Genomic DNA, 27,750 nt, shown 5'->3' on the forward strand with positions numbered 1-27,750 from the left:
ACAAAGCGGTGCTGTTTGCCTGAACGGAGAACTATGGTGACGTTGCTTAACCGTATTTTTACAGAGATGAAAAGTTCACAGAGGGCTTTGTCTTTATTTCCAGCTCTGTGATGTCATTCACCAGTGGGCACCAGTGGGAGCTCCGCTAATATCACAAAATTACGTTTTTGTAACCTCTTTGTGATAGATCAAGCTTTGTTACTGCCTTTTCGGATATGAGTGAGTTTTTTTTTTTTTTTTTATTACTACACTGACAAACTGAGTGGTTTTATTTATTAACTCCCTGAATCAATCTGTTTAGTTGCTCCAGGCAAGAGAGAGATAAAATGGTTAATATTGCATTTCATGTGTTTATCCAGTGCGCTCTGAGCTTCTGTGTGGTTTACAAAAGTTAAAAGCAACCTGTTTTTGTTGCTGAAAGCCAGCAGGCCACGATGCAAATAATTTTTGTTCACCTATTGATGTCATCCTGACGTCTTATGGTGTTTTTTTTATTTATTTTTTTTTCTGACACATGACTAATACTCTCTATGACAAGTTGACAGCTGGGTTCAAGTGTCTTACTCAACAATATGGCTCCTTTTTCTGACAGTTGTTTTCCATTAAATGGTGTTTTAGGAAAAAGCCCCTGGAGCAGAGAAACCTATGCTGAAAAGGCATCATTATTTATTCTATTTTGTACCAGACAGTTCACATTTGTTTTTTCTTTCTTATTAGATTGAGGACATAACATGGTAATGTTGTCAATATTAAATTGGTAATAGTCAACAGTATGATTCTTTCTCTAAGCAGAGGTGTCACGTCACTGAAGGCATTCATAAGATGTTTTTATTTATTTTAAGAATTTAATAAACAAATATACACTACGGTTCAAAAGTTTGGAGTCAGTAGGATGTGACTTCTTGTTATTTATTTATTTATTTTTTACTTTATATTCATCAAAGAGTTCTGAAAGAATGTATCATGGTTTAACTGTTTTTAACATTGACAAAACTTAGAAATGTTTCTTGAGCAAATCAACAAATTAGAATGATTTCTGAAGGATCACGTGACACTGAAGACAGGAGTAATGCCTTCACAGAAATTAATTACCTTTTAATATATATTACAATAAAAAGTTATTTTAAATTGTAATAATAGTTTCAATATTACTGTTTTGATTAAATAAATGCAGCCTTAGTGAGCATAAGAGACTTCTTTCAAAAACATTAAATAATCTTACAGACCCTAAACCAATTTAAATGGATGTGTACATTTAAAGTGTGAACAGACCTGTTGCTTTATTTGTTTGTTAATTCAAATCAGCTATAGCCATCAAACACATTTAATCTCTCTCTTGCAGGGTATGGAAAATGATGAAGTACAGCATCTTTTTAACGTCACATTGCCAAAGATGATGAAACTGGTTTTGAATACACCCAAGATTTGCACCCAGGTAAGGCTACACAAAATCATATGCTGTCCTTCACATTGGCTTGGACAGATGCTCAGGTTTTGGGGCAGAAATAGATGGGTAGTGATAATCATGTCTGGCTGGTAAAGGTTAATGGGCCCAGTGTGCTGCGGTGTAAAACCAGTGGCTAGTGAAGGACTCTTCCACATGAGCACAACGCCCTCATTACCACCTGAACTAATGGAAGACGTCCATCAGCCTAATTTCTGTCATCAGAACAAAACTGTTGAGGGATATGTTCTTAAATGCGTCCTAATTTAATGCTTTAAGTTTTCACAAATGTTCTTCTGTGTTAAACCTCATTTTAGCTTTTTATTTCCCTGCCGAAAAAAATGGCTAAAACCAGCCTAAGCTGGTTGGCTGGTTTTAACTGGTCTTCCAGCCTAGTCATAGCTGGTTTAAAGGCTGGTTTTAGAGGGGTATTGACCACTTCTTTAGCTGGTCAGGCTGGAAAACCAGCTGACTGACCAGCTGAAACCAAATTGGCCAGACTGGGAGACCAGCTAAAACCAGCTACTTCCAGCTTAAACCAGCTAGGACCAGCCAACCAGTTTAGGCTGGTTTTAGCAGTTTTTTTCAGCAGGGGTGTGTTTTTATGTATTTTACATTCTTTATTTGAAAGATTATGAAGTACAATTTAGAAATGTTTGATAGACGGACATATTGCATATTAAGCTAGAATAGATTAATGCTTTTTTTTTTAACATTGAGAGAATAAACACTTTAGCTTTAAAATGAATACATTTAGACAAGACAAGGCCATGTCACAGGTCGGATTAAGCTAGGGTTTTACGAGTCAGCCCCTTCCCACTTCCACCTCGAGGATCTTCCCACAGATGAATTCAAGGACTTTTTGACCACAAGAAAAGTTAAGGGTAATTTAAAGATGCAACTTTATTTAAATTATTTAAAAAGGTTTGCATCTAGAAAGGAAAAAAACTGGGAATCTTAAATAGTGATTTAAGTCTCTTGGCAGGAGGGATGAGCCTGAGAAACTCTGGAGGTCTTTGGTAAGTACACAGGGGAGGGGGGGGGCAAAGGGCTCTTTCGTTAATTTAATTCAGAACTTCTCCCAGTCTCCAATGACTAAAATAAGTATCTTTGCCTCTCGGCTGATTTTTACAGCCAATCCCTCTTCTCCTGAAGTCAACAGAACACACAATGAGTAATAGATAACAGGAACAAGAATGCCTTGTTCCTTCTTCTTTGCTCTTGGTGTACACTTCACCAGACGCACTCACGCAGGTCAGCTCCTGCCAACTCCCCTAGACCTCAATTTAAGTATACAGGTACACACAATCTTCTCTGGGCACAGGTAAGCTCTGGAGACCTGTTACATAAGTATTAGTTATTGATTGTATCTTCAGGGGCTTTAGATTTCCATTCAAGGACAATAGGGTTTTAGCTGTACAGACTGGTAAGTATTCAACAATTGACTTTATCTTCACGCATTATCTAGTAGTCAGTTTCTATTACATTTACAATAGCTTTTAGCTCGTACAACAGGCATGTGGAGGCCTCAAATATCAAATTTCAGTGAAGGTTACTCTTTATCAAAACAATAGCTTTTAGCTCGTACAGACACAAAGTATTAACAAGTGATGTTTTCATTTGGGCAATGAACATTTGCAAGGTTCTTAGCTTTTAGCCATACAGACAGGTAAGTATTCAATATTGACTGTATCTTCAGGGGGCAATTTAGGGCGTATTCCACAATCACGTTTAAATCTGTTGACACACAATCTATGCCATGATTTTATATTTTAGAGGGCTTTACAGGGCGTATTCAAGGATGTGGCTAATAGCTCGTACAGACAAAATAAAATTCAACAAGTGATCTGTATCTTCACTCTGGTTTGCTTTTCAGGGCGTATTCAAGGGCAATAGCTTTTAGCTTCTACAGACAAGTAAGATTCAACAAGTGACTGTATCTTCACGCTGGGATTAACAGAGCGTATTCAAGGACAATAGCTTTCCCACAGTATCTTAACAATACCTTGTTTTGCTTTCGCGATTCAAAACAAATCAAGCTGGGTCCGGAGAACGGAGAACTATAGGCGGGCGTAGGTGGAATATGGGCACCGCCACGGCAGCCTACGTGGCTTCTCAGGATCTCTTTCTCGGATGGAGGGCAATCCCCCTGCAGACAGGGACACGGCACAGCACTGGAAATGTGTTTAGTATTCACAGCACGTCAAAGACTGTCTTACCCACTTAACTACACACACTGCATGATTTTTGTCGGTACTCCCAGACCCGGGATCGGATTTCGTTTGGAGGAACAGTCGCTGTCACGGAGAGTGTTCCACATTTACGTGAAGCCACAGCCAAATAACAAATTCAACGCTCTACAGTGCTCACCCACTCGTCTCGTCCTCCAACGATGGGGCAGCTCAACAAGCTGTTAATCACTCAAAACAGGTTTGGTTATCCACTTTCCAAGTATGAGCAAGGAATATGTAAACAATCAATGTACTTGTCTTCGTGATACTGGTCCTCTCCCGCTTCTTTCTCATCCAGATATACTGTGTCTAAGCAATCCAATGTACTCACAGTCTTCGTAATACTGGTCTCCAAAGACTTCTTTTGATTAAACTTCGTTGCAGACGCCCAGAAAGGTCTTCGTTGTTCCACAATGTCACTATTTCTTAGGCACCTTCGTAAACAGACACGAGTTAGTAAAGACTTCTCTCCATCAACTTCACTTTGGCAAACCTGTTCCAGTGGCCGTTTTCAAAGAAGGATTTTTAGCGACTCCACAATTACTCTTCTGCTTAGCCCAGCTCCAGCGCCCAAACATTCGGTCCCACTTTAATAAATTTTTTAAGGAGGTAAAAATATAGAAACCTATTATATATCCTCCCTGCCCTCCTTTATACCCATGAAAAGTGCCTGTCTGCCAGTTCAATCGCCACATCATTGGACACACCTGCTGCAGATTTCCCTTGATTTGGAGCGTTCGGGGTTTTCCCCGGAAGTGACAAGGGCTTACACATTTCCGGTCCGGGCGGAACTTCTCCTCTCACTTTAGTTCCGCCCTCAAAGTCACTTCTAAACACATGTCCCATTCATTAAGCTAGTTTTTACTCAGCCATTTAATCACTGTTTATGTAAGATCTTGCACAGATGAATTCAGGACTTTTTGCCCTTAAAAAAGATAATCTCTCCTTGCTCAGATGCACTCTTTTTTCACATGTATTTTATTAATGTTTGCATTGATTAGTCATCTATACTGCCCTTAATAGTCTTTAAGTCGATTAGCAGAGATGGATGACGCTCAGTGTAAATGCTGCTGGCTGAAGGTGGGATACAGCAGGGCATCTTAATTACTTCTGGCCATTTGCTTAATGTAATTCTGTCTCCCTCTTTGGTCAATTGCTAAAATAATTATCTTTGCCTCTCTCTCCTCTTTTACAGCCAATCCCGCTGCTTAAGTCGAGGATGAATCAGTCCTTGACCATGTCACAGGAACAAATTGCCTGCCTTCTTGCCAATGCCTTCTTCTGTACATTTCCCAGACGCAACTCACGCAGGTCCGAGTATGCCAACTACCCTGAGATCAATTTTTACAGGTACTGCCTCCTCTTCTCTGGCGTCGCTCTGGAGACCTGTTACATATTTTTTAGTTATTGATTGTATGAGGTTTTAGATTTCCATCTAAATTAGGGTTTATGTGTAGGCTGTGAAGTAAGTCACGACATGATTTAATTTAGCTTCCCATTATCTAGTAGTCTGTTTCTATTACATTTACAATGGATTTTGGCCTGTTAATGTGGCATGTGGAGGCCTCAAATATCAAATTTAGTGAAGGTTACTCTTTATCAAAATTACACTTCTCCACATTCACAAATCCTTAATGTGATTTTCATTTACAATGAACATTTGCACTGTTCTTACTTTTCCATCATTAAATGTTTTAATATTGAATCACCCATAAGGGGGCAATGATGTTTTGTACCACAATCACGTTGAAAATCTGTTGTTAACACAATCTTTGCCATATTTTATATTTTAGAGTTTCAATATTGCAGTGATGTGGCTAATATAAAATAAAATAAAATAAAATAAAATTGGTATCTGTTGACTCTGCAACTCCTAGTTTGCTGTTGTTTGGTTTGATGGATTTCATATTTGTCGTTCTACAGCGTGTAGAGGAGACAATATGTAGGAGTTTCTCTCTTCACTTAAATTGCAGCTTAACAATCAAGCCACTCATGTGGTACAGTACTTAAATCAAGCCTTTAGGGGCTGATTAAAACAAATGAATGAGATGGTAGAGAGACTGATGTGAAGTGTGTGGCCATCCAACTCTCATCTGTCTTCGTGGCTACTCAGATCTCTTTCTCTGATGAGCAGGATCCCCCTGCAGACAGAGCTCATCTCACTACATGGAGATGTTGTTGGTATTCAACAGCAGTATATGCTGTCTTAATCTAGTTAACTATGCAGTGTGCATGGTTTTTGTCATATGGCCAGATATTTAGAAAACCCTTTTATGTACAACTCCTTGTCACTGAGAGATTCACATGAAAGTGAAGAAAAAAAATAAATAAATAATGTACAGTGCTTACATTTATAAGACCACCCAAATATATTCAGTTAAATGATTATGTCAAAAACTTGTTTGTATGGCCTCCTTTGGCCTTGATAACAGCTTGCATTCTTGCTGGCATTGTTTTTATGGAGTTTTCCACAGTCTGTGTTGTTATTGTCTGGTTGTTCCCAAAGACTTGCTTTTGATTAAACTTTTGTGTGATCTATCTTTAAATCCATTAATTCTATTTTAGCATTATAAACACTACTGTTACTAAAGAGCTTACACATACTGGTGTGGTTTAACATTACAGAAACTTAAAAGAAGGATTTTTGTAATCACCAGTGCTGTTCATTTAGGGCAGCTGTGGCACAAACATTCGGTGGTGGTTTAATAAATTTTTTAAGCACTGTAAATATATAGAAAACCTATTATATATGGCTCCCTGTCTCTGAAAGATTCATAGCAAAAGTATAGTGACTGTTAGTAAGCCATTCATACAAAAAGTATTAATACTGTGGCACTGTGTTTGTCAAATAATGACATGAATTTGAAAAATCTCGTTAAAACAAACATCATTTTAATTTGATGATAGTAGAGGTGCAGAAATAAGACAAACAACCCTCAACCTCAAAAAAACCCCTTAGCAGACAAACACCGCATTAATAAAGTTGTTTTCATGCTAAAATGGCTTTTGTAACAGCGCTTGTCCTGTAAAAATGCCTGTCGTAGATTGTCTCTGCTTTAATAAAGTTGTTTTCATGCAACTCAGAGTCCATCCTTTAAAAACTCTTTAAGAAAACTGCCTGTGGTTCGTCATGCTGCACACTTGCAGAAAAACATAGCAGCCCTCAGTTTGACTCTGTCATGCTGAGATGGCTATTGATTCCCCAGGCATTTCAAGTACTTATAAAAACTCCTACACATACAGAGGAGTTGTAATACATTTGGTTTACATTTGCAGCCATTGCCTTGTTTCTGCGTTTTTCGTCCCTGCTGGACATAGTAGTGCTCTAGATAATGAAGGTCTGAGCGATATCAGCATTAAACCTAATTGGTCATTCAGGTGAACTGTTCATTCAGGTGAACAGACTGTGTGCAAGCATCATATGCTAACAAACAAGTAACACTGTATTGTTTTTTTTTTATTGTTTTTTTTATATATATTTTGCTAGTACTATCTAGGACGTTGTGGGCTGTGACTTCAGCCATGCTGCAAAAAACAAGTTTCAGCAAGACCGCAGAGCATTCAGACATGTGGATCGTTACAGTGCAGCCCACTTTAATTGAGTGACTGTCCATCAGTTTACTCATTGGCTGAGCAGTGCTGCTATCAAGCACCAGGCAATTTAGAGATTGCTTGTTTGGCAGAGCTGTCAAAGTCTGCCCTCTGGGAAATGACATATAGGCTTGCTGAAGATATATTTACTTTAGTTTCAAAATGTGCACATCAAAGCAAGCTTTCCTGCGGTACACCTGTAAAACTATGACTACAGATCCACCAATGAGATCCGAACAACGGTCATTGTTTCTTGTAAAGATTCAGATTGATTATATCTTACTTAGGAGTGACCAAATTGGCTTCTGCTGTCATGTTCGTCACCTTCGGTTATGTGAGACTTACATTGTGCAGCACATCGACTGCATTAATTGAATTTATATTTATGTGTGAATGGGTTAGGCTGTGTCAGTTTTTACTTAACTGTCCATTTGTCAAGAATAAAGCAGTTATAATTCTAGATGTACTCTATCAACTCAAATTAGACTGCTTCAACATTTATGACTTTTGCAATTTTTGCAACTGATATATATAAATGGGTATATAATTTGTTTAAAAAATATCATACGTTCATGCAAATCCTTCCCAGCTAACACACAAAGTACAAGTTATATGATTCATTGATACTTTACTTTTATTTCACACCTTGCATGCTCGTAGTTTCTTTTGCACTTTAGTGAAATGATATACAGCGTGCGCCGCCACGTTTGCATGTGCAATTGAAGAGTGCGTGCTACAAGCACAGTATAACGTCTGACAGGACAGGATAATTAATTTTTCTGAGGTGAGACACTTTTTATTTCATAAAAAGTTACAAAAATAACGATAGAATAATGAGACTGACATTAAGCCTGACAACAGTCTGACCGCGGATACTGAATCGGGACAGCATGTTTTTCTCAGGCAGTCTTTACTTAAACTGCAGAAAAAGTGTCAACAGCTTTCACGCAATGCACATCTTTCAAAATAAAACATTCAGAATCACATTCCCTTTCGAGCTGTCACGAGACATCACAGAGGTTTCTCCGCTATGGGAACTCTTTCCCTTCCATCCTTTTCTGAAGTCCTATTCACTCACGCCAGTCCAATTGCCTGGCCAATTGTCACGAAGTATGCAGATCCCTGCGGCCCTGCCCCCAAATGCCGCAAGATGTCCCAAAATTGTTCAAATGTGTTTAATAAGCATGTGTTCAATAAAAATGCATACATTTGCACAAAAAGAGCTTTTCCCTCCTCATCCAGTCAATGCGGCGCCGCTCGCCCTGCCTCAGAGCGGTGCAGAGCCGTAGGCCGCACCGATTATAGCCGCCCAGCACTTGCCAGGGCATCCAATGACCAAGCCGCTATGTCAGTTCCTAAGCGTGTGGAAAGTTATTCTGGGAATCTCGCTCTGGCTACTCGGTGTGATAGAGCATGGGTATACCCTTCAATTCAGGTGCAGACCACCCTTCAATGTTGTGGTGCAGTCTCTAACATTGAGAGGTATGCAGCCAGGTCGAAAAAGGAGCGATAGAGCGAGTCCCTCCGAGCAAATTAGTGGGGACTCCGCCCGATCGTAGATCTCAGGCCTATCAACAGAGTGCTTTGCAAGCCTCCGTTCAGGATGATAAGGCTGAAACAGATCCTGGCGCAAATCCGCCCCGGGGACTGATTTGTGTCTGTGGATTTAAAGGATGCATACTTTCACATTCAGATAGCACCGCATCACAGACACTTTCTGAGATTTTCCTTCGAGGGCATGGTGTACCAATACTCTGTTCTTCTGTTTGGGCTGGCTTTAACCCCATGCACTTTCCCCCCTCAAGAGTAGAGTGAATCAGAGAGGAGGGGGCCTCGGTGATACTCGTGGCCCCGAATTGGCCGAACCAGCCTTGGTTCCCGGACCTGACAGAGCTGCTGGTTGCGCCGCCTTGGCCGATCCCCATCAGAAAGGATCTGCTGTCTCAAGCGAGCGACTCGGTGTGGTATCCTAACCCGGAGTTATGGAGCCAGGTGTGGCTGCTTCGGGGATATCAGAGGAGCTGAGCGCCTTGCATTCTCGTGTGCTTGACACACTTAAGGAGGTGTGGGCACCCTCCATGAGACGTTTGTATGCCCTAAAATGGGGAGTGTTTGTGAAATGGTGCCGTGATGCTCAAATCGACCCGGCTGCTTGCTCCGTGTCGGATGCTCTGATTTTTCTACAGTACAGGCTGGATAGTGGATCTCTACCGTCAAGTCTAAAAGTCTATGTTGCTTCTATTGCCTCATTTCGTTCCCCGCTGGGTGGGCAATCAATCTGTAGGCCTGCGCTTGTGGTGAGACTTTAAGGGGGCAAAGAGATTGCATGCGCTGGTGGTGAGATTTCTTAAGGGGGCAAAGAGATTGCATCCCCTGCGTCCACCTTCAGCCCGCCCTGGGACCTAAACCTCTTATCATTGATGGTGTTAAGAGGTCTTTCGCCGCCACCATTTGAGCCTTTAGCATCCATTGCTATAAAGGAACTACGTATCTCTCAAAACTGCACTTCTTCTTGCCCTCGCTTTGGCTAAGCGCATAGGGGATTTACATGTGTTTTCTGTGGACAGCGATTGTATTTGCTTTAGACATGGTGACTGCAGTGTCATTCTCTGGCCGAGACCGGGCTGCGTGCCTAAATCCCTATCTACTCCCTTCAGAGCACAAACTGTTTCACTGTCTGCTCTGTATTCTGAGTCATCGACCTCGCGTGGTGAGAATGCTCAGATGTTGGTGTGCCTCGTTAGGGCTTTGAGGACTTACATTGACCGTTCGGCCAGCTGTCAGCAGTCTGACCAGCTTTTCGTGTGCTACGGTGGTCAGAACAGTCTTGCGACCCACTTCTGGGTCGCTGTCCACCAGTTGAGAAACACTGATGTACAATACCATTGAAAAGTTTGAGGTCGCTCAGCTTTAAGCATTAAATTGACACAATAGACAAAAGATTTTCTTAACAAATAAATGCTATTCTTTTGAACTTTCTATTATCAAAGAAAGTTGATAAAAAAAATCAAAGTTTATACATGCTTAATACCACAGAAATATTAAGCAGCTGATGTATTAAGAGATTACATGAGCACCAAATCAGCATATTAGAATGATTTAGTACTTTGATTAGTGATTAGTATTTTCATGCAAGTCTCAATATGATATAGGTTGAGCCACTGGGACGGCTTACCCTAAAAGTTCTGGCACACTTTACCCCATAGCTACCATTTAGTGACAAACACTACATTTAAAGGGGTCATATGATGTGATTTCAAGTTTTCCTTTCTCTTTGGAGTGTTACAAGCTCTTGGTGCATAAAGAAGATCTGTAAAGTTGCAAAGACTAAAGTCTCAAACCCAAAGAGATATTCTTTATAAAAGTTAAGACTCGTCCACGCCCTCCTAAAAACGCCTCGTTTAAACACACCCCCACATATCTACGTCACGATGTGGGAAAATTTGCATAACACCGCCCCAAATGTTCACACAAAGAAAGAAGGTGTAACCTTTGATTCTCGTTGTGAAAGTAAAAATACTTTGTTTGGTCTTCCAAAAGAGGACACAACTAGAAATCAGTGGTTACGTTGTATTTACAACACTGTTCCAGAACAGTTCAACTCAAATATTCAGATGTGTGCAGCACATTTCATGGAGGACTGTTTCCTGATCCTGGGATAGAAGACTACAATGCCGGCGCTTCTGACTCACAGTCTGGAAGTACGTTTACATATGTAAAGGATTTGTCACTGATGATTCCACGAATTTTGAGCAGTGTAGAGCAGCATTTCTCAATTCCAGTCCTCCCGCCCCTGCTCTGCAAATTTTGTATGTTTCTCTTATGTCTTCAGACATTTGTTCTATTTGAACGTAAGTGCCCTGCGAAGTGGACATCACAGTTCGAAGCAACAATACTTCAACAGATTTCCCCTGCTCAGGGAGTAGGGAGCAGTGAACACTGTGTAGGGACCTGGTCAATGCACGGTTCATGCACAAGGCTCACTTCTAACGAGCTGATTATCTGAATTAGGTGTATTAACAGAGAGACATGCAAAATATGCAGAGCTGGGGAGCGAGAGGACTGGAATTGAGAACCGCTAGTGTAGAGTACCGCTTGTTGTTTGTCATTTCTCTGATCACAAATGCAGACATGGTTTTATGTTTACACGGCGTGATGCAACACAACGCATAAAAACGCAGTATAAGTCATTATAATCCATAATTATGTCCCCACTGGATGCAACAAATGGCTCGTTTGTAATGGCTTTTATTGTTTTTATATTGTCTCGCCGGTGTTCTGATCGGGACAAGCATCACAGTATGGCAAGGGGCATAACATTTCCGTCACAAGCTTGAGGCATTCGGCCAATCACAAAGCACTGGATAGCTGGCCAATCAGAGCACACCTCGTTTTTCAGACCGATGATCTTTGTAAAAAAAAAAAAAAAAAAGCGTTTCAGAAAGACGGGGCATAGAGGAGAAACAATAATGTACAGTATGTGGAAAATAATGTTTTTTTTTAACCTTAAACCACATAAACACATTTCATTACACCGAATACACCAAATAATGTTCTTTTTAGCAACATCATATGACCCCTTTAAAAATTCTCACCTAATGGCCAAATAATTAACAAGTTTTTTTTTTTTGTTTTTTTTTTCTACATTGTCAATTCTCCAAAATGTTTGTAGATTTTTAGACCTGGACACAAAACACATTTACTACCATGTACAGTACTGTAGAAAAACTTTCATAAAAAATTGTCCATTTTACCCTAGCAATTCCCAGCTTGTCATGTTATTGAAATCAGGTTTATAAAATCCTTTAATGGGTGCTTGTCTTGTTGAATCAAAAATTATATTTTCTGGTATATTTCTCACATTAAAGGTCAACAATCAGTTTCTTACTAAAAAGCAGCTATTTTCTGTCAACAACAGGTTACCTTCTGGGATACATTACATAAAATCAGGCCCACCATCAAAGAAACTATATAGGAGGCTTCAATAACTCTGTCTTCCTTTCCAAAGGGCTTTTAGTGCATCAGTTTTTCCTCTGTCATTTCATTTGTTCCACCCTTTTCCCCCCTGCTTATTCCATTTACATCAAGTAAGAGGAAGGATGAATGCAAGTGGAAGATGGTTAGCTTGAAAACTGCAGTATTCTAAATGGAGAAAGCCATTTGCTGGGGTGGGGGGAGTCATCACGGCTGATCACTATAAGGCTTTTGCTATTTGGGACTTTTAAAAGCAAGCCTGCAGTTCTTTAATGGTCTATAGAGGAATGAAGAAGTGTTCCTCTCTGTGTTGTCTTTTGTGAAATGGGACATTAGCGCAGCGCTGAGCCCCCAGGCGTGAGTCCATATCATTGTTGTCCCGACAGAGAGGCCATCACAGGCAAGCGTGCCGAGTGAACAGGACTTTGTGAGATGAAGCGGCAAAGTTCGATCACACGGAAGGCCTCTTTCTCCTCACGTGTTCCCAAGAATGATGCACTAACCTGCAGAAGTTGGTGCTGGAGCTCATATAAATCACATTGACTTTGGGAACTAAACGTCTCCCTCTAATGGTCATTTATGAGTGTGTTTATAATACATCCTCTGAAAGTGAACATAAAGATTGTGTGAATTGATTTTGCTAAAGTATGTACCTAATCAACATTTTTGGGTGTCTTTATCATTCTCTAGACTGTTTGAAGGTTCCTCCTTACGTAAGATTGAAAAACTCAAAACTCTCCTGTGCTATTTCAGAAGAGTCACTGAATCAAGTAAGTCTGGACCTTCCAAACCTTACAAATATCCACTTAATGCTCAGACTTGCTTAAAGTGGTATAATTGATGTTTATTATATTCCTGTTTTTTTTTTTTTTTTTTCAGTGCCCACTGGTCTTGTCACATTCACAAGACAGAGCTTGAGTGTTTTTCCAAAATGGGAAAGGTACCTTATTTATATTTCTTGATACAATGGGGGTGTGGGATTTATTTATGAAAACTTGTACTTTTTTAATTATTTTTATGCTTATTTATTTACTATTAAATAAATCTCACATTTATTTCTGAATGTGCTACAGCTAGAGGGCTCTCTGACATTTAAAGTAGTTCACAGAGATCACTCGCTTTGTGCTTGATAAATTAACTTTGGCACTGTGTAGTCACTTTGGGCAATTGCTTCCTCTGGCAGTGCAGGCAAGCCAAACCGCCTCTCTGTTTTGCTTATTAGAAAACTCTTACCACTGAGATGGTTGTATTTCAAATTGCTCAAGTCATGATTGTAATCCATTCTTAGTTCACTATAGCATTTCTAGCCTGCCACTATTTATGATGCAATTTTTTAACAGTACTTGTAAATGAATGTTTTAGTGAGTGGGGGTTATTTTGCCCTTGTTGTTTTGATGAAATTGTTTTTGACCTTTAGTTCAAAGAAACAGCTCACCAGTCTTCATATCACCTGTAAGGGCACCATAGAGGATGAGGGCTACGGGATGCTTCAGGTGAGAATGTCGTGCATGGGTAGTTTTGAATGAGACGTCAGATTGTAGATTGCTTTGACACAAAAAACCTTTTGTGTCAAATGTCTGCATAGTTGTTATTTATGCTTTTTTGTATGTTAACTGTGCTGATTCTGTTTAAGCTATGAGTAATTCATGATGTTTATCTTGAATGAGAACACAAGAATAAATGGTATTTCCCCAAAACAAAGTCATTGGAACAATCAATGAATTGGGTGCCTCTTCAAGCTTGGCAATATTGGCCTCTGTCTTACCATTTTTTATTTATTTATTTTTTTCTTCCTAAATGACTTGAAGACAAATAAAGTTTCATTATTATGCAGAAGAGAAGGCTTTAACTTGTACTTGAAAAATTGACTTTTTTAAGGGATGATGATGCCATAATGACTAAGAATAACGTTCTATTTATTATAAACATGCACTACAGTTTTGTCATCTGTCTCTTTAAATGCTTAAGCTCTTTAAAGCAGGATGGATTTTTTTGTTGATATATCTGGATTTAATTTTTTTTTGTGTTATGGAGCACGAATGGCACCTTTTTTATAGAGTGTCATATTCATATTGGAAGTGACATGTCAAAGAAATGCATGACCCAATATGACAAAAAAAAAAAAACATCTCAGTGTAGACCAAACTGACTAAGGTTCAGCAGATCTGTTGGCCCCAATCATGTCCCTCCCTGCACCTCTCGAGTTCATGGCGGTGTCTGTCTGCCGGGGTCTTCTGCCCTGCTCTCCTTTTCCCATCTCTCCCCGGTTGGGGCAGGGCACACCCTGACAGCTGATGGGCACACATGAACAGCCCTGGGAGGTCCCAGGAGCCCGGGGTCCTGCTGGCTGGATTGACGGATGTTTCCGGAAGGGTGGGACGGTCTGACAGGTTGTCAGTAGTGCTGAGGAGAGGCGGGACGGTCAGAGCTGGAGTTGAGTGACCTGATCAGCGAGATCATCTGGCAGCCTGCCAACCGCCCTCCCCTTTTCTCCTCCATCTCACTGAGGAGGCTGTGGCCCAGTGAATCCGGCCTGACAGCCTGCAAAACATAGCCTCAAAGGGGTCCTACACTTCCCCTGTTTACCTTTTCAAAGCTGTCCTGGACCAATATTAGCACTGCTGCTCAGATTCCCAGTCTTTGAAATATAAAAATGCATAACAATAGGAGACAGCACTGAGGAAATGGCTTCCACAACAGAATTTAGCAGTGCCACAATTCAATCACTTATGTAACTCATATAATTATGTATTTTATGTGTTATGTATTTATCTATTTTCTCCTTCTCTTTATCTTAAGGTCAGATTTTTTTCAACATTTTTGTGCCACAAATGTGATAAATAGCAGTGCAAATCAATTTTTATTTGTCAGAAATTTTAATATTCTCTCTATTATATTAATCTAACATAAGTAAAAATAGATCCATTAATCAGTCAAGAGGGAGTGGATGTTTGCCTTGCCAGCAACCTGCAGGGTCTGTTTTTTTCATGTATTTATTATTTTAATTATTTACCTCATACCCAAAGATTTAGATTTTTGTTTTGTTTTATTTAATTTAATCACAATTTGATGGCAGATGAGAAATATTTATGGCCATTACATTTTCTGAAATCATTCGGTATCAGCAGGTGTAGCAAAAAGTTACTGTTGGATTTGTACATGTACCAAAAATTGTGTGCAAATTAAAGGTCCCCAGAACTGTGCAGAAAATTCTTTCCTTTTACTTTACTCATCATTTGTAGTTTTACGCACGGCCGGGTAGAGCACTCTATTTTCCACTCATGTGCATTTTAGCACCCTGTCCCCTACCCAGAACCTATAATCTCTGGTGACATTCGGGACAAACAACCTGGCTTACAGTCTGACCATTTGAATGTTCAGACAAGTATCGTAGATCTCTGTACCGTAACATCATTTCACACCAAGGATGAAATAACATTTTATTCCCTTTAGAGCAGCTGAACAATTTTGCAGAAGATGAATATGTGTTTTTATTTGTGCTGCAGGTGGACTTTGCGAACAGGCTGGTGGGTGGAGGGCTGACAGGTATGGGCTTGGTCCAGGAGGAGATACGCTTCCTCATCAACCCTGAGCTCATCATATCACGCCTCTTCACGGAAGCTCTGGACAGCGACGAGTGCCTCATCATCACAGGTCAGCACACACATGCGCAGCAGTGGAAATGGTTCACTCCGCCCTCCCGTCTGTCCTGCACACCATCACACATCTCTGTTTGATTGATGTCAGCCACCACTGAAGTGTCTCGTTCCTCCCTTCTAGCTGTTCAAACAGCTGTTGTCTAAAAAGTGTGAAAATATTACCTTTTTTATAGTTGGATTAACCTATGGCCCATTATATAATAGGTTGTTATAGGAATGATAAGGAATTGAACTATTCTGCTTCTGTAACACAGAGGGTTTTCAAACTCTAATGCCAAGGAGCCCGAAGTATAATGATATTTTTGTGAGGGACCCCTTTCAAAAAATCTTGGGAGATGCATTTGTACTGTGAGAGAAAAACATTAAGCATGATATTATAAAGAAAGTATTGTATCAGAAATAAAACAAATAGAATAATAAAAACGATTATGATTTTTAATTTTTTTTTTATTTACTAAAAAAAACTTTCCTCGACAAGACCATCGTGATCATTTTTTTTTGTACTTGACTTACTGTGAACAATTCGTTACAAGCCTTGCACAACACGGCAGATGTTACTTCATTTTGAGTCAGAGATGGCCACAAGTAATTCAGTGGTTCATTGAGTGAATAAGATTGCATTTCATTCATTGAAATGATTCATTCACTAATTGTACAGCACTAGATGTCTCCACTATCACATTGTTTGAAGCAATATTGTAGACATTCGAAAACCATTCATATAAACGATCATCATAATATCATTTCGCTTATTTTGTAGGATGTTTGAATCAAGACAGAGTAGAGTAATCATGAATTTTATTATTTATTTATATTTAATGCAGAATCCGATTATCGGTGAGATCAGGTTTGTTTTCATCTGCTAATGAAGTCAGTCACTGTAATCACGCTTCTCTAACACTACTTATAGTGAGCTGAATAGCACCTCACATTTTTACACAAGTAATTTGCCTTTTCTCGCAGAAGCTTGTGTATACATTCAGCTCCATTCTTACCACCCCCTCCCCCCGTCCTCCCTCCTCATCCAATCTGAACGTAAATCCATTACATTGATTCACGCTGGACTCAGGGCAGCCCTGTTATTCCTCATTTCTCTCTAGCTGAATTGCCCTATTTTTCACCCTCCAACTCACTGTGCTTGAGTCAACACGCTAAGTGACAGCCCCCCCTTCCCTCTCACTACATATCTCTCCCTCTTCCTCTGTGTCTGTTTCATCACTCTGTTCCTCCTTTATGAACTGTGCTTTTTTGACTGAGTGGCAGGATTGGAGAGAAGCCCTGGTCATGAGTAAGTGTCCTGCATCCGATACATTACAAATGGTTTGTCTCTTTCCTTCCTCACTTGTTATTTGTAGCATGTGATCCCTGCTCCTTTCCAACCTCTTTTGGTACAGAATGACACACACCAAGGGAAGTAGAAGGTAGCAGTACTTTAGTGACAATCAATAAGAGAAAAAAAAAGGTTTTAATGCTAGTCAGTTCAGTATTAGCAGTTCTTTATTTACCTGATGGCTATTGGTTTTGATTACTAGCTATGGACTCTTAAGAACTATTTTAAATGAAAGTTTGGTAATGAATCAGTTTGTAAAGAAGTTCAAATGATTCATTGATGAGAATCAAAATTCAATTGACTCAATCAAAGTAGTTTTTAAAGTTCATCAGGTTAATCACAAATGATTGGTCATGGAAATGCCGTTTGTCAAAAAGTGCAACATAAATGCAGCCTACAAGAGTTGTCGGTCTGTTATGTTAAACACTAATATCGACACACTATTGAGTTTCTTTCATCTTTGAAACATTTTAAGAACGTTCGGTTTTGGTTACCATTGACTGTCAATGTATAGGCCAAAAAAAAAAAAATAATAATAATTTTCAATATATTTACTTTTTATTTATTTATGTTTTTCTATTTTAATTAGACTCTTTTTGGTTGAACCATCCATTGAAATAATTACATAGAAGCAAGTTTTACTTAACTGAGTAATGCTTATAAATTACAGTACATGGCAATCCAATTATGGATGCGTGTTATTTTAGTATCAGATATACTGTTTTATATATATATATATATATATATATATATATATATATATATATATATATATATATATTATATCTTTTATTTTCACTTTAGTTTTTGTCAAAGTAATTTTTTTTTTTTTTTTTGTTATTATTAGTTTTTGTTTTTCTTAAAAAATAATGCAATAAAATAAAAACTAATAAATAAAAACTATTTTTAACCATTTTTATTTCAGTTTAAAACATGTTTTTTTTTTATTTCAGGTAACACTTTTTTTACCGTTTTAGTTGCTGTAATAACCCTGATGTGTCATAATTGTTCCTTATCTCTCAAGGGAAATTTGAGCCTGAAAAACTGTGATGGCTTGGAGAAACTGAAACGTATGACCTCCTACCTGGTTATATAAAAAAGGAATTTTCCTTGAGTTACTTGTTCATTACTGAGTATCATCCAGCTTTACCATAGACAAATACATAAAAATTTAAAAAGACTTATATCTGAAGATGAAAACCAATCACACATATTAGGAAAAATTGTAGTCAAATTACAGAGAATTGTTTGTGTAGTTGAATACTCTCCTTATATTTAAGGAACGACTGCAGTCACAGCCATGTAGAAATGTTGTGCTGTGATTGGCTGTTGCCCACTCGTAGACCTGCTGTCCCGTCCATTTCTCATCCACCCATGCTCTCTGTCGTCTTCCAAACAATGCACAGGACTCAAAATGTTGCAAAGATGCACAAACTGTTAATCAGAATATTGTGGCTTTCAAACCAATAGGTAATTTCCTGGAAAACTAGGAAAGATTTGATAGTTAAGGCACAGAAGTGACTTTACACCATTGAGAAATCATTTTCAGAGCTGTGTTAGTGAGTTGTAATTCTGGAAATCAGCCTCAAAGTCACTGTAAGCTTGGAGCACTCCAGTCACAAAATACCCTCTCATGGAATCAAGCTCAGATATTAGTCATCTCTCTCTCTCTTTCACCCCTGCTGCCCCCTCCTTCCACTTAACTGTATTACCTCTGGCCACAATGAATGACTGCGGGAACGGCCGTCTCTAATGGATCCAGCCATTCCATCACAGTTATTACAACAAACGAAATATTCATCGTCATCTCTGTTTCTATTGCACTGCAACTCGCCTTTGCAGCAAGTCATATCCATATCCCGCCAGTAATGCATCATGACACGCACTCCTTAATGCACTCTTTCTGCGTCAGTAGACTTGGCAGAAATGCTGAAGCATTGGTACAGGGACTGGATTTTAATCTTGCAATTGCTCTTTGTCAGAGTGCCACAGAAACTGGCCACAAACACTAATTAGATCAAGGTGAGGGAGGAGGATTCTAGAGGTATTTATGATAGTTGGGAGATGCACAGGGTCTGGACGCGTTTTTTCCATCAGGATATGGTCACTTAACCAAGTGGTTTGATTTGAACGTTCTAAAAGTAATAAAATAGATTGACACAAGTAAAAAACAATCAAGAAGGTAGATTGTGTGTTGTATTTAATGAGAGCCCTTTTAGCTAGTTATAATATAATTGTTTCTGATAGAATTGGAAAACTATATATAGTTTTCTACATGGATATTCTAAGCAATAAAAATAACAACAATAATAATAATTTTAATTTTTACTACTTCTATTTTAAATTAGTTTATAAAATAGCTTATAATATCATAGTTTTTCAGTTATATCAGAAATAACTATTTTATAATATCAGATATCTTATTATAAATAATGAAAGTCTTATATGCAATTAAATAAAAAATAAAGAGGAAAATTGCAAACATACAGAAGTATAACTTCAGATTATATAATAATAATAATGACTATTTTTATTATTAAATAATAATGATAATTAATATTATTATTATAAATAATTGCAAATATAAATCTCACCTGTATGTTCACATAATTTTGATTTTGTGATTATCTAAAATTATTTCTGTCTATAATATTTTGGGGACAAGAAAATGCTATTCATACTGTAGTAGGAATTACCCTCTTATGTATTTCTGTTTTATTTATTTGGTCTTCCTTTAGGCACAGAGCAATACAGCAAGTACTCTGGCTATGCAGAGAGCTTCAAATGGAAAGCCAATCACAAAGATGAGATCCCCAGGTAATGGCAGTAATGGATTACCAATAATAATAACTTAAGGAAACCTCTTAAATTGGTTCCTACACTTTTTAAAATGTAGTTAGCTATCCTGGATATAACCATGCATCCAAGACACAAGTGCCATGGTTTCCGGCTAGTAAAAATGAGGAAAGCCCGGAATAAAATCTTTTCCCATGCTCAGAGACGGGTGGCAGCGGAGGTGCACCGAAATTGTGGCCATGGATGCATTGAGATACAGGAATTTCATGGAACAGTTTCAGCCTGAAAAAATGTCCCGGGAGCTAAACAAGGTCAGCAAAGTTTTCAAGCAAATATTCTTCTGTGTTTCACACTGATTACATGAAATGGCAAATCCTTGACCTCTGTCAAGCTGTAATTGCCTTTGATTTCCTTAACCATGCCATGCTGCGTTGCTTAGAGGATTTAATGAGGCATGACATGAGTCGTCTTGTGAGTATTAGGTTGTATTTGTTTCTCGATGATATAAGGATGTCCCTTTTTTCAGGCATATTGCAGTTTCATGCGACCTTCTGCGAACCCTGAGAACCTCTCTGCTGTTGCCACAGGAAACTGGGGATGTGGTGCGTTTGGAGGTGACACGCGACTCAAAGGTACATACAGGTCATGGAATGGAAAATAAAACCGTCATCTGTTCCTCACAATGTGAAACTACACAGTTTTGAAGATGGACTCTCATAGGACATTACTGTCTGAATTTTCATGCACCAATATTATAATTATGACCACTATTGAGATTCTACCTGTTAATTATTATAATTTTATGGCTGATAACTCATTAATGACTGATATTTAAAGGCTATACTGTCTAATAAAATAAAACCTTAAATCAGCGGTTTAAATGCTACAAATGAATGTGGGCCTCACAGCATTATAATTTGGAGTATGAGAAATGCTGTATGTAATCATACATAGTCAGCTAAACATATTTATTTCTAGATTTTTAGATAATTTCTAGTTTTATTGTCTTTTAGTAATCGGACAATACAGAGAAGCTCTCTCACTTTGTTTTTTGACCCAAGACATGTTTTTTCAACTTTCCTGGTATTGATCAGCTGACACACATTTATGTTTTCCATTAAAAGTGTAACTGATTTTCCAGCCTCATCCATGAATTCATGGCAAGCTTGTGCCAGCTAAATGTTTTCTGTTTTAAGGATGGAAACGGCTTCATGAGATGATTCCATCTTTGATAGTTCATCATTGTTGAACCATGGGCCTTCTGTGTGTTTGTACATGGAGTTAGTAAATTTCTCCCAATGATTGCCACACAGTAAATTCATCTTGAGGCAGAGATTTTTGAGCCAATCCGTTTAGTTTATCGCTGGTTTGACTACAGATTACCCATTGTAATTGGCTGCTCTCATTTGAACAGTGTTCATTCATCAGTGGGCTACATTCAACCTCTTTAAATATTTAAAATCTTTAGACTCAATTTGAAGCTGGGTGACTAAGATTGAGTTTCTTAATGGGGGTTGTTTGACATGGATTATTTACTTTTTAAAAATAATGGAATGTGTCCGTCATTTTCTATACCACTAGGAACATGGGCAAAACTAAAGAATCCACACTATGCCATTAGTGAAGTATTACACAAGGTTTAGTCATTCGGGTTGGGCAGCTATCAGTATTTACTCGGGACCCTCAGAGAATATCAGCAATATGTCATACATAGAACATGCAGCGGTTGATTGGCCCTTCATTTTGCTAATGGTGGGTGGAAGGGGGGTAATCTACACAGTATTTTTCTCCTTTTGTATTCCATATTCCCATGCATTAATGACAGAAATCCATGCATAAGTATATGCATGTCATTTCTGTTTAAAGAGAAATGAATGTTAAACATGAAAGGCTTTCTAAATGGTATTTATGGCTGCAGGTCCAGTGAAACTTTTGCTCACTGTCAGCTGTGTCCATTTGTCCTTCCAGCTCTGCTGCAGCTGATGGCAGCTTCTGAGGCGGGGAGAGATGTGGCCTACTTCACTTTTGGAGATGAGGAACTCATGAGGGACGTGCATTCCTTGTACAAATATCTTAAAGACAAATGTGTCACTGTCGGTAAGGGGCTGCTACATGTGCTTTATTTTTGGACAGATCTGTTTCAGATTTCTGGCACCCATTTTTAAAAATGGATGTTTGTCCTGTTCTTATTGGAAGGGGGTTTATATACTGTGGGTATAGAAAAATTGACAATGATCACATTTGTTTGCTTTGCAGCCTAAAATGAAGACGGACACAGTTTTTGTTTTATCCAGCTGTATTTACTCAGTGCAGCTTATAAGATCCAAGTGAAAGATATAACACCAACATGTCAGAATTTTTTTTTTTTTTTAATTGAAAAACAGAATCACTGAGTTGGAAAAAGGATCACCCCCCCCCCCCCCCCCCCAAAAAAAAATTAAAGACTTGTAAATTCAATCAGGTGTCGCTAACTGCTTTCTCAGTGCCACACAAAGCCATTTGACTTTTGGCTGTGATCAGCTGTGGTCATTTTGATGAGCTAATGATGAAAATAGCTTTCATAGAGCATTTCCTTGGTAGTGCAACTGAAGCAAACAGTCAACTATGGATGAAACTGGATGAAAGAGCCAGGAGGAAACTGGTCAGAGAGGCTACCAAGAGGCCTACAGCAACTCTGAAGCAGTTGCAGGAATTTATGGCAAAGAATGACCATTATGTGCGCGTGACATCACAAATTCTCCAAAAATGTGGCTTTTACTGTATGAGAGGGTTGCAAGTAAAAAGCCACTCCTCAAGAAAGGCCACATGCAGTCACGACTGAGCTTTGGCAAAACTCATCTTGAACATTCTGAGGTAGATGAGAATAAAATTTAATTATTTGGCCTTAACATCAAACGATATGTCTGGCAGAAATCTAATAGAGCTCACCATCCAAATAACAGCATTCCTACAGTAAAGCACGGAGGTGCTAATATCTTGTTATGGGGGTGTTTCTCTGCAGCAGGGACTGGGGCACTTGTCAGGATAGAAGAAATAATGGATGAGGCAAACTACCATCAAATTCTTGAGGAAAATCTGCTGCCCTCTGCTAGAAAGTTGTCAAGGAGAAGAAGGTTTACCTTCCAACATGACAGTGACCCTGACCACACAGTGGTTAAAGGAGAAAAAGGTGAATGTCCTTGCACGGCCTAGTTAGAGCCCAGACTCAAACCCCATTAAAAAGACTGCAGACGACAAACACCCACCATCAAATTTAACTGATCTTGAGCAGTTCTGAAAAGAAGAGTGGGCAAATATTGAAAAGTTAGTAGAGATGTATCCCAACAGACTTAAGCCTGTAATTAAAGCAAAAGGTAGTTTAACAAAATACTGACACAATAGTGTGATCCTTTATCCATCTCAGTGATTGTTTTTTTCTGACATGTTGGTGTTGTATATTTCACTCGGATGTTATGAGTTGCACTGAGTAAGTACAGCTGGATGAAACAAAAACTGTCCCTGTCTCCATTTCAGGCTGCAAAGCAAAAAAATTTGATTAATTTAAAGGGGGAGTGGGGGATTATTTTCTATACCCACTGTCTGTTTATATATATATATATATATATATATATATATATATATATATATATATATATATATATATATATATATATATATATATATATAATATATATGAAATATTATTACTAAATAATAATTTAATAGATTTTAAAATGTAATTTATTCCCATGATGGTAAAACTGAATTTTCAGCAGCCATAACTCCAGTCTTTAGCGTCACATGATCCTTCAGGAAAGCTTTCTAATAGGCTGATTTGCTGCTTAAAATTTTAGTAGAAACCATGATACTTTGTTTCCCAGATTCTTTAATGTCTTTATTGAAAACCGAATTTTGGTAACAATGTAAAAGTCTTTACTGACATTTTTGATCAAATTAATGTATTCTTACAGAATAAGTGTTAATTTCTTTAAAACAAATCATCCTGACTCTAAACTTTTGAATGGTTGTGTATGTGTTTGAAAACAAAAGGAAAGAAAATTAAATTAAATACCCTGGCAAATCAAATGAATATGACAAACCGTACAATACATTCACCAATTTTGAAATTACTGCAATATTGAACCATTTGTTTCACATTGTTAAATGATAGCATTAGTGCTCTTCGGTATCGTGAAGTTCTGCCTCAACTGACCCCACTGTTTCTGTCCCATTTTTCCTTTGTGACATTTATTGAAACCTTTTTGAGAAAACACTGTCAGCCATCTATTGTACTAAAGTGGAGACGGCAGTAAACTCGTGCGCCATGTGATTTATGAATGGCTCTAGACTCGGCTGACGCCATGATGCTCACCATCCCTCAAATCTTTTTTTTCCCCTCTTTCTCTTTCTCTCTCACTCTGTCTCTCAGGCACTCTGTACTGCCACTTAAAGCAGTACTCTAATGTGGTGTCTAAGCATGTCCAGAGGCCTAACATCAGTCTCTATGGGTACATCTATGATAAAGTTGATACAAATACGGACCCGGAGCCCAGTCCCAGCCCCAGCGACAGCAACTTAACCACTGCGCCTTCCCTCTGTCCTGCAGACTGCCATTAATGCAGGTCAATGGTTAACTCAACCTGTCCAAATGCCTCAGCGCTTTCTTTTTCTTCAGAAAGACTTTTTGGGTGATTGTCTAGATAGCACATTATGCCTTTCTTTTCTTTTCTTTTCTGTTCTACCAGTGAGTAAGTTTCAAGTCACAATGAATAAGAGGACGGAAAGTATAGCAATAGACTGTAAGTCCTTTTTCTGGTGAACATCATCTAGGTTTAATCCCGGGATAGTTTTTCCTTTAATGTCAGAGAAGCTTCCCTGGGATCAAGCTTACTGCATGGTCTTGTGGAATTAAATGATCCAGTTGGGTGAGCAAGGTGTAGTCTTTTTTTGTTTTGTTTTTTTCAGGAACTAACAGTGATTTACAATAAAGTGTGTAGAGATAATTAACAAAATATGCATGAAAGCCTCTAAATACACAGTAAAGTCCCCTGTGACACTTTATTATGAAATGTATTGCACAAGACTTTTTTTTTTATTCCTCAAATATGAGAAGATTTGATAATGAAAGAAAATGATTACCTGTTGAAAAACAACTTGTATAATCACACTAATGGAAATGCTGCAAATCAGATTGTGGGAAAACATATAGTCTCTGCATGGCATTTTTAGCAATTTATTATGCTCAAGGTTTTTACAGTTTCATTTATTGTTGTGATTAAAGGCACCTTCAAGAAATGGGGTTGATATTTAAAGGTAGTGAATATTTTCATATTTTTTGCTCTTTGTTTTATGATTTGATAATTAAAATTGTTGATTCAGACACTTGTCAGCTGTTTTTTTTTTTTAGACGTGGATACAAACCTCAGTTTTTAACAGCTGGATGCACTGTATTAAATGACATTCTTTCTTTCTGATTATGCAAATGTAATAGGGCAGCTTCTTTTCAGTATTTAACTCTTGATGCTGACTATATACATGTTTATGACTTCGACATGCTAATGTACACATGCTAATGCTTTCACCCAAGTAGGCACACAGATCAGTTTAGAGGTAGTACAGTGCTTATGATTTATGAAATAATAAATTATAAATTCTTACAATATAAAACAATATAGTTATAATTCAATGTCATCTATCCAAGTCATCATCATGAAAAATGATCCTTACATTCTTTGCCATACTACATAATTGTAAGGTTTAAGATTTATCTTTCTAATGTTTCTTTTACATTCATTTTAAATTCATATTTCAGTTTAACTACAATTATTGTTATTATTATTATTATTATTATTAAATTGTCTTGTAAACACTTAAAACTCTCTGATTTTTGCAAAATCAGACCAGTAGACCTAGAGTGTGGCTTGGCTTTGTCCAGCATGTATACACCAATGCTGCTTAATCGGACCAGGTTAGAGCCATAAATTGTAGTTCTAGTTTGACCTAACTGACCTCTTTTGATCACCTTTTGTTATGACTGTTCCCATTCAACCTCAAATGCTGTTGAAGAATTTCATCAGTTCAACCCAGAGCACAAGTGCACTTGACAACCAAAAGATGGAGCCTTATAAGCGCACTATTGTTTTATGATGAGCAGATGCAGTATCCCCTTGTTTCTCAAATACTGGGGTTAATAAAGGGCCAGACTTTAGTAGAAATTTAAATGTCAATGAAATGAATTAAGACGCATTACATTCTTGTCAACATTTTCTTTCATGAAGAATGAAATTGTGGGTGTGGAAGTATCAAATTATATTTCCTTTTTTTAAATGATGGCTGACTTTAATAAGATCCCTGCTAAGGGAGGCTCTCAGCTCCGTCTGTTTCAAGAGCTGAAGTCAGAGAGCACCAAAATGGCATTTTCACTTATAATTGCATGACCTTACTTGTGCTTGGTTACAAGACGTTTTTTGCTCTGACAGTACTCCAATCTAGAGTTTCGATTATAGCACTGTTCAAGAACAGAGAGGGGCAAATGTAGATGTTTTATTATAATGTCATGTATAACAGCACCACAGTATGAACCTGTGATTCATATGGCACTTTATACTATTCTGCTGTTACACAACACCTTTTGTGGTTATAGCAAGAGTGCTGCACTATATATTACAATTGTGCAGACTATCACTAACATTAATATCTCTATTGAAGAGTCAGAAATGCTAGTATATTTTTCCACACATAAAAAGGTCGCACGTGATGCTTTGATCCTGAAAATCATGCATTTGGCATTCTGTTAACGCTGTATTTTAATCATGCCTGTTTTACTTTTGAAACGAGCATGATGGCAGCACAGTGATGATTAATGACAATGCTTTATTTTTCTGGTTGTTGGCCACTAAGAGTGATGAAACTAGTTTTGAGGTACTGAGGGGGAGGGAAGGCAATTAGCTCAGACTGTAAAATCCACCAACATAAAGACCATCAATCTAGATGACTGAAACCACATGGTCAACCAAATTCTGCACAATCCCTCAGAAAATTAGAAAAGCGTAATTGTCTAATGTGATTAAGAATCAGAGGTTACTGAAAATATCAGTGTTTTCATTAAGCCCTGACGCAACTTAATCTGAAATCATTTTTATAAATATTTCATTGAATTTTAAACACAGTGGTTGCCAGTGTTTATGCTTGTCTGGAAGGAAAATGCATTAAAAAGCATGGTAGGAAGTGGAAGAGGCAATCGTTTTCCAGTGTCCATTTTCAGCATGAATTTGGTGAGTTAATGGCTTTGGTTTTTTATTTTAATAAAAATGTATTATATATATATATATATATATATATATATATATATATATATATATATATATATATATATATATATATATATATATATATATATATATATACAATTTTTTTTACAAAAAAATGTACATTTATATTGCTTATCTAATGTGTCTGAAAATATCCCATATATAATCCCATATATTATGTTAAGGATATGCAATTTCATTTTAATGCTAAATGTAATGCTAAATTTCTCCAAATCACACACATCTTCATCTTGGATGGACAGAAGGTGAGTAAATTTCCAGCAAATTTTAATTTTTGAGTAAACTATTTGGTTTAACCACCGATAACGATAACCATAAGTTTTTAAAATAGTGAAGTATAACAATATCAAACTTCACCACAGCTATAACAATAACAGCACAGAGGAACAATATTGTCGGAATCAGTTTTTTGTTT

At 37.9% G+C, this 27,750-nt stretch overlaps 1 protein-coding gene across 3 annotated transcripts in view; it reads left to right on the forward strand.

The window, feature by feature from the left end:
• Window positions 1-25,384, forward strand: part of LOC109094065 (poly(ADP-ribose) glycohydrolase-like) — a 36,172-nt gene extending 10,788 nt beyond the window's left edge. For all 3 annotated transcript variants that reach the window (XM_042769036.1, XM_042769037.1, XM_042769038.1), the window contains exons 8-18: window positions 1,343-1,435; window positions 4,871-5,025; window positions 12,931-13,010; window positions 13,120-13,180; window positions 13,658-13,733; window positions 15,747-15,894; window positions 19,968-20,046; window positions 20,228-20,336; window positions 20,552-20,657; window positions 21,994-22,122; window positions 24,434-25,384. In XM_042769036.1, the coding sequence (XP_042624970.1) occupies window positions 1,343-1,435; window positions 4,871-5,025; window positions 12,931-13,010; window positions 13,120-13,180; window positions 13,658-13,733; window positions 15,747-15,894; window positions 19,968-20,046; window positions 20,228-20,336; window positions 20,552-20,657; window positions 21,994-22,122; window positions 24,434-24,621 (1,224 nt within the window). In that variant the 3' untranslated portion in view covers window positions 24,622-25,384. The remainder of the gene's footprint in view (window positions 1-1,342; window positions 1,436-4,870; window positions 5,026-12,930; window positions 13,011-13,119; window positions 13,181-13,657; window positions 13,734-15,746; window positions 15,895-19,967; window positions 20,047-20,227; window positions 20,337-20,551; window positions 20,658-21,993; window positions 22,123-24,433) is intronic.
• The last annotated feature ends 2,366 nt before the right edge of the window (window positions 25,385-27,750 follow it).

This window comes from Cyprinus carpio, chromosome A13 (genome assembly GCF_018340385.1).
Source record: "Cyprinus carpio isolate SPL01 chromosome A13, ASM1834038v1, whole genome shotgun sequence".
In the NCBI taxonomy this organism is placed as follows: domain Eukaryota; kingdom Metazoa; phylum Chordata; class Actinopteri; order Cypriniformes; family Cyprinidae; genus Cyprinus; species Cyprinus carpio.